Source organism: Nyctibius grandis, chromosome 12, assembly GCF_013368605.1.
Source record: "Nyctibius grandis isolate bNycGra1 chromosome 12, bNycGra1.pri, whole genome shotgun sequence".
Lineage (NCBI taxonomy): Eukaryota > Metazoa > Chordata > Aves > Nyctibiiformes > Nyctibiidae > Nyctibius > Nyctibius grandis.
Genome location: NC_090669.1, coordinates 16,629,886 through 16,643,486, shown reverse-complemented (window position 1 = coordinate 16,643,486; position 13,601 = coordinate 16,629,886). Strand labels below are relative to the sequence as shown.

The following is a 13,601-nucleotide window of genomic DNA, read 5'->3' as shown; positions in this document are numbered from 1 at the left end:
AGACCATCAATTGGATAATTGTATCAAAGCTTGAAATAATAACAGGTGTTTCTTTATACATTTTTAATTCTTTTGTCTTCTTGCAAATAAGCAGAACTCTCTTTTGCACCAGACAACAAAAAGAATGAAAAAGGAAATATTCTTTGTCAGACATTTAAACCTCAAGTGCTAAAGCATACTGTCCCACAGAAAAGCCAGCATAGGATACACATTGCTTTTGGTAATATATATGTTATTATGGAAATACCAATTTTATTACCAACACAGTACACTTATGACATGTAAACTCACTAGAATTCAATATGGCAAAGATTTTTTTAGCTATAAAAGTATATTTCATGCAAATTAGAAGTAAATGGGGTTTGGCCATTCAGTTGAAGAGCAGGCACTTATTTACCAAATTTCAACGTCTCAGAATACTGGAGGAAGACAGTACTTATAGTGCAGCTCAGAGACTTCACCTCAAAAATTTAGAAGAAAACATAAAACAACTAGGTAGCACTATTGTTGCCAAAATACTACCTGAGTTAGATGAACATGAGGCTTTGTAAGGCTGCATCCCAAACAGCTGTCTTTTTTTAAAAATTGGTTCCAAATTGGAAAGTAAACCAATTTCCTTTCAATAATTTTGCTTTCCCTAGGAACAAGGGAGACAAAAACCTGTGGATGCTTTGAAGTTCTTTATAGTAGGATAGTTGCAGCTACATACTGAGAACTCATCTGAACCATATGCAGAGGTTGTTGACATTTTTCTTAAACTCTTTAATTGTAAGAAAGAATTTTCAATTAACAACTTCCTGCCCTGTAGTTACATTTATAAGCTAAAAATTAATATTTTACATCAATATTTTAATATTAGTATCAATCAATCAAATTAATCTTTGTCTCTTTGTTTTCAGTAACTGACTTTGGGGCAGGTTTTTGTGTTTGTTTTCCTCAAGACTGCTTACAATTTGATGTAAATTTTAAGCATCTTGTAATTCATCAACTAATTCTCTCCTGGTTACACACTCCAAGTAATTAAAGTTCAGTAATAACTTATTCTTTCTGCTCCAGCACCTGCATTTCATTTGTTTATTTTCCCAGAGTCATAAATCTGAGGGACTGTCAAAGTGCCATAATATTAGTGCAATAATCAAAGTTAATTAGTCCCTCTCAATAAACAACAACAAAGCCATTACAAAGATGCATTGAAGGTTTTCCAGCTATCCAGTTTACAGATGAGACTCTTTTCTGAACAATTAGAATTTGAAAACTGTTAGTAAATAAACATAGTGTTTCTGAAGTAATTTGACCTTCAGTGATCTTCATTCAATTAACAATTCATTAACTTTTGGTGAGATAATATAGGTATTAAGACAAGTACTCCTGAACTCCCATGGCCTTCAAAGTGCTCATAGATACGTTTAGAATTAAGGGGGTAATGGGATATTTTTAAAATAAAAGGTACTCAGTAGTGCCTTATTTTAGTTACATAAAAAAACATATATATAGCTATATGTAGCTGGACTGGGACTACTAAATTCAACAGAGAGAATATCACCAAATCCAGTTCTATTGAAAGAGAAAGGACAGATAAACTTTAAGCAACACACTCTATGCTTGCCTCTGTTGAAATTCTCTTGGAATTCCACACTATTGAAATAAAAAATTAGAGCACTTTAATGTGAAGTATTGAAGGGGAAAGGAAGATGTTTTTCCCTCCCAGTCCTCTACAGTAAATCATTAATATCATCTGGCCAAGAGAAAAAGGCCTAAATTCAAAGACTGTTTCCTGAAGAAACTTGTGGTTACAAAAATTAGGAATATTATAAGCATCACTTATTTGGTAATAAGTACTTGTAAATAAGCACTGTTTGTTTTTCACTAATAAATATTACAATTATCTGTAGACTACTTATGTGTAGATGTTAATACTACTGAGTGCCTTCTCATATCATCTGGGAGCAGTTGAAATATTTTCAGAGCTTAGGAAATAAAAGTAAAAACACTCATCACTAATTTTAGCAGGAAAAGTAAAATTCCGAGAATCTGACCCTGTGGTTTATTATTCAAGTAAACTGTAAAGGATTGTGTCAACAGCTTATCTCCTGGAAGTCAGCAGTCACAGCAAGCTCAGACAAAACTAGCCTGAAATGCTTACTAGCAAGTAAATGATTGTGGGAGGAATAAATTAATAACATTGAATAATTTTTTTTTTTTAAAAAGTGGGGGGGAGAAGTTGGGAATCAAAGAGAAACAAGGGAATAGATGGTACTGAAGAGCTTGTATTTGCATGACAAAATGGAAGAAAAATGAAAGAAAGAGGAAAGAAACAGGAAGGAAATAAAACATTGAGACAGACTGCCTGGCAGCAGTGCTGTTGGGCCTGATGGACTAGGAAAGAAAAGGATTGAAACATTCTTGGGTTTGAAAAGTGTAAGAATGATCCTCTGGAATCTCTCATAGTATAAAAACTACAGGCAAAAGAGTAGCTGTCTCTACTATCCAAGTGTATACATTCTTCTTCAGTTAGTTACACACTTTGGTTCTGGAAATGTCCTGTCCTATGAACTGCGAAACATGCCTCAGTGGTTCTTTCAAACATTTTCGCCCTTTCAAAGCTCCTATATGTAACATGGATAACAGCGTGTCAAGCCTTGCAGTCCAATATGGTCATATGAAATGAAAACTCTCTACTACTGATATACCAGTGACTGAACAGGATATTACAAAATAAGACAAATGCCTTCTTCCTTAGATTCTTGCATCGCAATGTAATATCTATTTAACTGCTTGTACTGCACAAAAGACTTCATGCCTTGAAAAACATAGCTTAATGTTGGACACTATGTACATTCACTTACCCATTCCACAAGAATGCGCTGTACAGCATCATTGCCTCTTGACACATTTCTGCAGGCCAGGATAACATACGCCCCATGTAGTGCAAGAGACTTTGCAGTTTCAAAACCTATGATAAAACATTTTCCTAGTCAGAAACAGATCTCAGCAACAAAACGGAGCTATAAAATTACCTGAAAAGGTGAGCCACACATTTAAGTACACTAATGCTACCTGCAGTCTGCCTACCTGTTTGATAGTCAACTGGACCAAGCTTTTAAGAGCACATATGAAAAAAAGGTAGACACCTTAACTTGAGCAGGTCTTTGGGACAATAATTGTATATATTTTGTGCAAAATAGGCTTGGGATCTTCAAAAAGCAGACTCAATTTCTCTGCCTCAGCGTCTTCAAGTGTTAGAAGAGCATGATTACACTTACTCCTTACTTGTTTGACTGTGAAGAATGAGCCATATGGCAAGACTGCAGAATGATTATGCCTGGCAACATCAAACTGAAAGTGACAGAGTATTCTAAAACTGAGCTCTGGGCTCTTTAGATGCACAGTTGGCCTTTGATTCATCAATCTGAGGACCACCTATGGCAGGAGGGATCACCCAATGGGATGTGTGAGGGAGTAAGAATCAAAACCACGTGGAGATAACTACTCCTTTTCCTGATCTGAACACCATCCCATCTGTAGAACACTGCTGCACAAAACCAGGGACCAGAGAACTATCCAAGTGTTAAGCCATTCCCAGGAAGGGGTTGTCAAGCTTATTCTTAGAAAACGAGATTTACCTAAGGAGATCTGTAATCTACTTGTATGTTTTATTATCCATGCACTTTAAAATCTTTGCTAATTTTTTCCTTAAATTATCTGTGTAAAATCAACTCTGTTTTTGTCCCATCATCAACTGATATATGGAGAACAATTTTTCACAATTGTTCTTGTTATGAATAATCAATCAAATACGATACAGCTCCAGTATATTGGTTACAGTATCATGGGGCTAAATGGGTCACTGGGTGTACCAGATGATACAGAGAAAAAATAATCCATGAAAAATTCCCTCTTTTGCATAACTTACTGATATGACTTAATCTGCAAGCACATTCTTTCTAAATCTGAAACAAGTGGACAGACAGTTCACACTTTGCTGCAATTAAAGTGCAGCATGAATCTATATCCTCAGGTTTTATTCTTTCATCCATAGAACAAAGTTTCACAGTGAATTTTTAAATGGCTGTGCAAAACCTTTTTTTTGCAATACTGTTAATAATTTCTTCCCCGTTCTGAATTTGGGCACTTCATTTCCCCTTTCTAAAAGGAGACTTCAGATTTCAGAATAATTTCCGTTTGTTAATTTGAGACGGTATTGCAATTTAATGAGATCAGTTCAGATTATGAAACTGTCCACCAAGAGATGCAACTCTTTCCACCTTGACATCACCTGCAAGCTCTGTAAGCGTAGTCCGTTTCACTGTTCAATTCATTAATGAAAAGCTGCATAGAAGCTGGTCCAAAGTAAACTTCATTTAATTTGAAAAAAAACTGTGAGAATTTACACCAGGAGATGAGGAGTTCTTAGGAGTGCAGAATGCCCATAAAGTATAGAGAACTGAGCCAGAAACTGGGTTTCTATCAGGGGTGATCTACTACACATTTGTGATATATTCAATAGTATCACTGGGTGCCCATCTCCATGGAGAACTGTAACAATGACAGAAATTTCCATCTAGCTGAAAGAGGCATAACGTAGCTTAATGAGTTCCAATTAGACAAGCTTAAACTAGAAAATGAAGAATCAAACTGAAATGCCCAGCAATTTGAGTATGCGAAGAAGTCAAAGAGAAGAGGTATTTGTTTTAGCTTTATGACATTTAAAGCATGCTCATGTTTTCCTTTTAAAAATTGTTTACCAAAAAACCTATTAAAGTTGGCTGTCTCATTTCCAAAACACCCTGGAGCAACAAAATTCAGTTACTGCACAAGACATAACTTACATTACAGAAACAACACACCAAGACAGATTTATACCATTTTCTGCAATTACATACTTACAGTATTTAAGTCCAAGCAATTTTCTTGTATCTCTTTTAAAACCATTCATTGTACCAAGCAACTTTAATTACCTGGGTAATTCATTGCATGCACATGAATTCAGCTACAACGTATGCAAAGATTCCCCCTGCTCCTAATTCCACTTTAAGTGTATTTAACTAGAATTTTTCATGTAACTAATATAAGACATGTTGCACCACGGTACCATTAGCTAGCAGTATGCTTCTTGTTTTGCACAAAAAATACACATACTTTGACCAGCTTAACAGATTATTAAAAACTAGTTGGAATGCCTGGGAATACAGTTTTTCTACTGTTATACAAAGATCTAGAGCTGACAGCCAGTTTAATTAGGTAAGCGTGATGATGTTTTGTTTACTCTACCCCATCTCACACTGCAAAATAATAAATTCCATGCCACTCTCTGTTATAGATATTAACACGATCCTCATTATAAACTAAACTGAGAAAGATTAAAATTTAACCAAGTATGTTACACGCTCCAAATTCAGTTAATTTTAATACCACCTTGATTTTTCCCTGCAAACTTGGAGAGAAGTGTTAAGCACTCCTCTTTAGGACACACTCGCTCTCTTCTGGGCTACCAAAGAATGATTCTTCACCCTTAGGCAGACATGTTCTGAATCTTTCCATGAAATTATGTGCTTTAAAAAAAACTCTTTTCAGAGGATTTTTAAGCAGCAGTGCATCCTTCCATTCAAAATACTGCCACAGGTCAAGTGCTGATGTCTCTCCCCATCAGACATATTTTAAACTACTAACTCATTCATGAACACTCTCGCACTGTATTTAGGACAGACAGATTTATGCAAAAGGATAAAAACAAATCCAGGTACCCAAACCACATAAGGTTCCAATTCAACTACTGAATTACTGGCTATAATGTAGGGATTGTATATAACTATTGCTACTTGGTCTTTATGTCACTTTGTGTGGAGCATAATTCATAAGGCATCTTTTCAGACCATCTACCAGATGAAATATATCAAGAAGAACAGGTAACACAATGTCTACTTCATAGAGCTCACTGGGATTTAAGTATGATCTACCTACTAACTTGCTCACTCTCTCAAACGCAGCATTTTTGTATACATCCTTAAAATAAATCTTCATAGACCCGAAAATCATCATTAAGCAGTACAATTAAGTGCCTCTACAGTTTAAGAAATAACTATGCAGGAGATCAGAAGAACGCAGCTTCCAACTGAAACACCTGAAGCAGGAGTTTGGAAGCACCTCAGTATTCAAGTCCTTTTACAGCTTTAGCTCTTTATTTCTTCTGCAAAAATTAATGCTTCCTTCCTCCCCCAGTGTCACACAGCTAAAACAGGTGGGGAAAAGCTTCTAGCAGGGTGGAAAACAGATTCACTGTGTTAAACTAAGTTTGCCAACAACATTTCTTTTTCAGCAAAACGTAGCCATGTTTTCACTATAAAGTAAATTTTAAAACCTCAGCCTAACACAGGCATTGAGTATTTAGAGTACAAAACTATTTAAACTCTGTAAAGAAAAACCTTGCTTATCTATAAAAACTACATTGAATCAAAATCCACACTGAATGTGGTTTCATACACCAAAGTTAAACCACAAACATCATAAATACCCAAACAACAATAAAACCTTAAAAAAAAAAAAAATCACAGTTCTCTTTAGAAAGAGAAATCTAAATAACTATGTTAAGGGTGTGCAAAATTAAGAAACCAGAGCAACCTTAATTCTACCCACAAGAGCAACTCTGTGGACTTCAAAAGAACCAAAGATTTATTTAAAACATCACTTAATTTGAGACTGCAGCCACCAATGTGCTCTCTTACAGTGACACAGCCCTTTCACACTGAAGGAACATTAACAGCAATGATACTAGTTTCTTTTCCAGGAAACAAATCATATCTTCCAGTGCTGACTCTTCCCCGTACCATAGTGCTGGGGTATTGCAGCTGCAGGGCTATTTAACCCAGGTAACACAGATAGCACAGCCTACTGCCGACAGCAACTATCGCCATTTCCATTCTGCCTAGCTGCCACAGCTGGCAAAGGGTGTACGTGGCTGAAGGAAACTGTGCCCAGTCTCAATGTATTATAGTTCTGTGCTTCAGTTAGTCGGCTCAAGAAAAGCTGCAAAACTTGAATATCTTCTTATAGAAAAACCATGCGTTATATACTAATTGTGTTTTTTTTAAAGTAGGAACAACCACATTAGAAAAACAGCATAGGATAACATACTTGAGCATCCAGGACAGCCAATTACGAAGAATAAGATAGATACTTTCCCCAAAAGTGACAGAAGAACAACATGCTTAAATAACGTACACTTTGGAAAAGTAATCATAGTATATTTAAATACTCTAAGGCATGTTGAGTAAATGTTTTCTAAAACTAAGATAAATTTCAAGTGATTGCCCTGGAAATCACAAGAGACAAGACTGTCCTGAGACTAGCTACTCTTGCTGCTGTTGCTCTAGCTGAATGAGCTCTGATTTGACACTCAAAAGTGACAATTCCATTTAAGAATAAGACATACCTGAGGATAAACATTATGGCACAGCTCTCTACATGAGTAGCTAACCTAAAGGACTGGCAGCAGAACTAAAAAGTACATGGGATTTGCTACAGACATTTAAAACCCTTCAGCCCTTTACTTACAGCATGCTTTTCATAAAGACTTGGAAATTAGAACTCAATTTCATTCTTCATCTTCCGTGTTGATTGTTCAATTTAATACTCTCACATTCCTGTCTATCTGCAGTCGACTACTATCAGTGAATTTTGGGACAGATTTTCAGCTAACTGTCTCAATTAACGAGCAGTTAGCATCGCTCAATTAATGCCAACTACATCACGTCAACATACACCAGATGAGTACATGGCTCTGTCAAACAGCGCAACCTCCTGTATAAAACAGAGAAAGGGATTCACTGAGTAGAAAAGTAATTCAGTGATTCCTTGTTTAAATAAAGTAGACAGCATACAGGCTACTTATCATGGGGGGGTATTTTGTAAAGAATTTGCATGAGGCATTTACATGTTTTAAAACATTCCTTTATTCCAAATACAAGTAAGAAAGTTTGAATACACAAGACGAAATTCAAAAACATCTCAGATCATAGCAAGTTTTCTTCAGCTTCTCTACCTTCTCCCAGACACTCCAGGATACCTTGGAGCTATCATTTACAACACATTTGAAAAGCAGTGATGCTATCTTTCTTTGCAACAGCTTAGTCCTCAATGTAAGAGCCTACAGAGTTTGTTTGCATTCAGTTTCTTCAAAATCATTTTTTCTTTCTCTCCACCGACAGAAGAGCTCTGGAGGCCTTGAGATGCTAAAACATCTTCACGTGTGCTTGAGTAATGATTTAAAGCTGTCCTGAGTCCAGCCTTCCTTGAGCACTATGTCACAAGTAGTCTGAATGTAAACTAAAAGGGACGCCAGAAGAAAACCTTCTTCCCATCCACTACAGTAAACAGCAAGATAAGCAAGTGAACAAAAGTGTTCTGTGGAATTGGAAGCGAAAACCATTAGCCTGCTTGTGTTAGATATTTCTGGCCTTTCGTGCACTGATGGATTATTTAGGGACTGTAGAACAGCAGAAGCCAACTCAGATTTTGTAAGCACAAACATATCGTATCACTAAAAGTGTGTATTACTTTCACAGCTGTGTTCGGGTCTTTCTTTTTTCCCCCACGACATTGTTCTCAAACTTTCATGTTGCTTTCTGAATTGCAGCAAACATCTATTGGGTTCTTATAAACAGAGAGATATCACATTTTCAGAGAGAAATTAGTTAATTTTCATAATAGATCTGGGGTTTTTTGGAAATACTTGTATTTTCTTTTAACATCAAATGCATAAGAGACCTGTACAAAATCATTCCTTGATAAACTAGTAGCTGGAAGAGCAATTTCTTGTCTATATATGGTATTACAATATTGCAAGTAAAAATCCAGCTTCCAAAGAATAGGAAGATCTTTATTTGTACAATATGGTTCTCCTTGGGAACGATCAATAATTCTATATAAACTTCATAAAGTAAAAGCAACAGCTTTTGAAATTAATTCTGCAATCAAAAAAATATGAAACCTTAATTAAAACATTCTTTCACTAAACATAAATGAAAAAATCCTTTCTGGCCTTTTATACTCAAGGGTGGTGTAGCCACTAGTTCAGGAGTTTATATGCAAACTCTGATAGTGTACAAAACATACAAGTTAAGAGAACTCCTTCTTGGTTTTTTGGTCTCCTTGCTCCAAGTTCTTTCCAGAAAAAAAATAAACAACTTCTCAGACACTTCCTTTTGAACTAAGCATAGGCCAATATTTAGCACTGCAATTTTACTTTGGTGTAAGATGTTTGGGAGAAGAAAAGCATTCTCACTGTTTGGCCAGCGTGTTTCTACAATACAAATCCAACACCTTACCTAGTAAATTCCTGCATGCACAGAACCAGCAGAGTCTTGGCAGTTTTAAGCCATCAAACAGAGGCCGGTATGTATGCATCTTTTTAAACCCTTAACATCCTGACAAGGCACAACAATTTTTACGCAACCAGTAGGAAGTTCATCTGCAACATCTGATCATCATCCAAATAGTACTTGATTTTTTTTTGATGCAGAAGTAATAAAAATATCACAAAAATATTTTTCCAGGTAGAAGTTACTCCCTTTAAACACCCTTTGCTCTGAAAACAAAACTCTACAATTTTCCTGGATCAAGAGTAAACTTGAGTTTTAGCTAAAAAGGAAGGAAACAAGAAAAATCTTAAGAGCAGAACCCCGACACAATATACAATACTAATACTTTTTTTAAAATGCAACATGTAATGTACATGAAATGCAACTTAAGTGCAGTTTTACTACAGAGGAGAGTTGAGAAAAGATTAAACACTCACAAACTTGCAACAAATTAACTCTATAATCCAAAATAGACTCTCATCCCAACTGCTGCATCTCAGCAAACAGACTAGGTGCTTTTTGATTTTTGGGACCCAAGAGAACTACATATAAATGGAAAAGCCACTTGTCTCCTAGACATCACTAGATTTATTTCAACTTGGAAGACCTAAATACCAGTGACAGTGAATCAGATCATCTTATTCAATACTTCCTCAGAAAAGGACTAAAGCAGATTCGAATGTGCTAAAGATAAAGTGATGAAGAATTCGGAGTTACACAAGCTTCTTTTCAGGTTGAAATACTGCAACAATGACGTGCGGTTTCGGGAAGAATATTCCGCAAGTAAGATCGTTGTTGCCTGTGCTGGTGGTTTAAGGGTACAACATCCAAGAGATCTTTCACATGGAGTGATGGCATCCGTATGCAAAACGGTACATCCTTGACAAACCCATACTTTACAGAGCCCAAAAAGGACCATGCATTCTGTATCAGGATTGCTTGGCCACACTCACTCTGCTTCCATATGGATATTTAGGATAAATAGAGATGTGTTATTCAAGTTGTTCCAAACACAAGTTTTCAAGCAAATAAAGCATCAAGATATTTTTAAGATACTAAATTTAAAATGAGCAATTTTCATGAAATACTAATGATGCCTTTGTCACTGTGTGTTTGCAGGCACGTGGTAATGACAGATACTGATATTTTTCATGGAAAAGTTTGATGTTATACGAAAGATACATCCTACCTCTCCCTTTGTGGGTAAATTGGACAAACGTCTGTTTCTTGAAGCCATGAACCACAGAGAAAGCCAACCAAAACGAAACAGGATGACTAACACATTGGTTCTGTTTTCCATCTAACCAACTTAAAAATATGCTCTCATTACACATTACACTTCTTTGCAATACACTGTTCTGCACAAGGCAAAGTTATTCTTAACAATAAGTGCATTGCCATTGTCACTGACAAAACTCAAAATACTGTGTTTCATCTCAAGGGAGCACAACACTAAATATGAAAAAACATCCTTAAATTGATTGAATTATAAAGATCTGTGACTCATTGTTCCTGTAAAAAATTAAAAATGCATCATTGGAGGCAAAGAAAGCTAAATTCATAACTGAGGATGCTGAAAGAAAACAAAAATACAGAACAGTGACTGTCAAGCACATACATCACAAATATGCTGCAACTAAGAGCCACAAAGTTGCAGTCAGATCTAGGACGTACTCTGGTCGTACTGTCCGAAGATGCCCCCCAGCTCACTTTAAAATGCAATTACACAAGACATGAACAAAGCTTGGACTTCAGTCATTTCAGCTCTGTTAAAACCTAACACTGACAATTATCTCAGCTATCTAAAGGCACAGTCTAGCAGAAGATTGAAACCCACACCTCCTATCCTTTATGTTGTAGAGGTGCTATTATCCAATATAAATATTGCCATAACAGCCAAGGGTTCCAGTCTGGAATGAACCCTATTGTGGGCTGCAGCGTATCAAATACAGAGCCAAGCTACTCATCATGTCCCATGATAAGACCTTGTTTTAGTTGTGTAAAGGCAATTCCCACCAACCATTAAATGTCTGCCCCTAAAATGCACGGAGATTTTCAAAACTGTGGTTTTGAAGTAAGTTAGATATTCTTAAAGAAGCTTAATTAAAACATAGGGGGATACAGAACCAAAACTGAAATTTAATACTAAAGTGCACAGATAATCCCAATCAAGATTTTTTTTTTCAGTTGCTAGGTCATTAACTCATGTAAATACAAACAGGTCCTGTTAGATGCCCCAACAGATGAACAGCGGCCAGGGATTAGAGTGAAGGGAAGAGGAGAATCAGAGATAAGAACTGAATTTTCAGTAAAGTCCCAGTTTTATCTTTCATGTCTATTCCTTGCATTAGATGTACATCAGCTACCAAAAATCCCAGTCAAAAGATTCAGACATGCATCTTCCATTTCAACTAATCTCACTGTTTTAATAATATACACTCCTTCAAGAGAGGGGAAAAAAACAGAGTCTCAGCCTTCATCTGTCATCTTGCCTTTCTTCACCTATTAAATGATGGGATCATGCTCCTACCAAATCTCAAACAAATTTTTCCTGAATTTTTTTCCAAGTGTACTGTATCAGTCCAACAGACATGATCAGAGTAGCATTTTACCAATACCAAAATCATTTGCAGAAATTAACACAACTAGTCATATCCTAGCATCACATCTGCAACTGAAGATTATTCCATCTGAACTTTTTATTCTCAGTGTTTCTTCAAGCATAGAATAAATCCATGTTTTCTCTTGATTGTCTTTAAAAATGACAGTGTGGCTTCTTGCAAGCAAGTCAGCCAGTTTTCCTAACATAAATCAATTATTGTATTTAAGAAAATATATCAGAATTCAGCATTTGGCTTTATCATTTAATGTTTAAGGAGAATTTATTAGAGTTTACATATAATATTTTTCCTTTGTAACAGATAACATATCACGGGGAAAGACAGGCGTCTGAATACACAGCAACTCAGCACACAACTTCACGTTTTCTAGACAAAAATAACCTTTCCACCTAAAAGTGCATCTACATGTATTATTACCAAGTCAAGTCAAACAAAGTTATATACATTTTAAAAGAAACCAGAGCTAGCAACTTTGTCTCAAAATGAGAACTCATTTTAGCGTGACTCATATTCCTAATTTTAGTAAAAAACCTAAATTACTCTATTCAGAACTACATATATTTATATTCATAAGGGATAAAAAAATATTTTGTTAGACTACAGTTACGTTAATACACTACTTCTATTTTTATCACAAAATAAACACTTCCAAAATAAACGTTTAACTGAAATCTAGAGTAGCGGAAAACAATAAATCTGCCTGCAATGTAAGTCAACATCAAGCCAGCATCTCAATGAACTCTAGACCAGATCTGAGTAGTCAAATTTGACATGACACTTAGGGCACACTATTTCCCAGTAAGTAATCATTCCTGAATGTTTAGTCACTATGGAATAAGTGACCAGGTTTTTTGTTTATTTGTTTAAATAAAGCCAGTCTATTTATAAGTACCATTACTTGAATACATTATTAAGGAAATAAATAACATTTTTGTGCCTGCTACTGTAGCTTCATCTCTATTTCATAGCAAAGTTGAGGCAAGCTAAAGAGAAGCAGTGGCAACAATACTTACAACAGTCACACATACCAAAAAAAATCATTAAGGATTTACCTAACATCAGTAGCAAGTATCAAAGGGCAACGATAAAGAGACTCAAGTTTCTAGCTAAGCCACACACCCTTAACAGGTTTGTGTTCTGGCAAAGTGCCAGCATAAGAGCATTCATAACTGGGTTTATAAAGTCTGATCAGATATTCAGTATCAACTATGTTTTGAAAGATGTTTTGAGGGGCATTTTTTATTTACTTATCCCCAAAACTTCGGGGCTTTTTTACCGCTTATTGTTGCTATTTTTAACACACCTTATTAGACAAGCTTACTCAAGTGATGGGAAAAACACCCAGAGAATTTAAAATTTATCTTTGACTGTCTCTCTCAGGCTTTTTTTTTTTTTTAAAATCAGATTTTTTTTTTTAAAAAAAGTTCCAAGTTCAGAGAAATGGGGTTGGCAAACTCTCCTTCTCTAAACCTGCTCGTTGCATCAGCAGCAGCTTTAGGCAACACAACAGCTTTTCCCACCAAAGCAAAAATGGACAAAAAAAAGCCAGAAGTTGTCTAGTTTCTTTTCAAGTACACTTCTGTTCTTCTGTAAGCCAGCAGTATTCTCAGGTTTCTGTACTGCT

The 13,601-nt window shown here is 35.8% G+C and overlaps 1 protein-coding gene across 5 annotated transcripts in view; it reads right to left on the bottom strand.

Annotated features, from left to right (window-relative positions):
* Nucleotides 1-13,601, bottom strand: part of WWOX (WW domain containing oxidoreductase) — a 525,183-nt gene that overhangs the window by 493,291 nt on the left and 18,291 nt on the right. For all 5 annotated transcript variants that reach the window (XM_068410983.1, XM_068410985.1, XM_068410986.1 and 2 more), the window contains exon 5: nt 2,847-2,953. In XM_068410983.1, the coding sequence (XP_068267084.1) occupies nt 2,847-2,953 (107 nt within the window). The remainder of the gene's footprint in view (nt 1-2,846; nt 2,954-13,601) is intronic.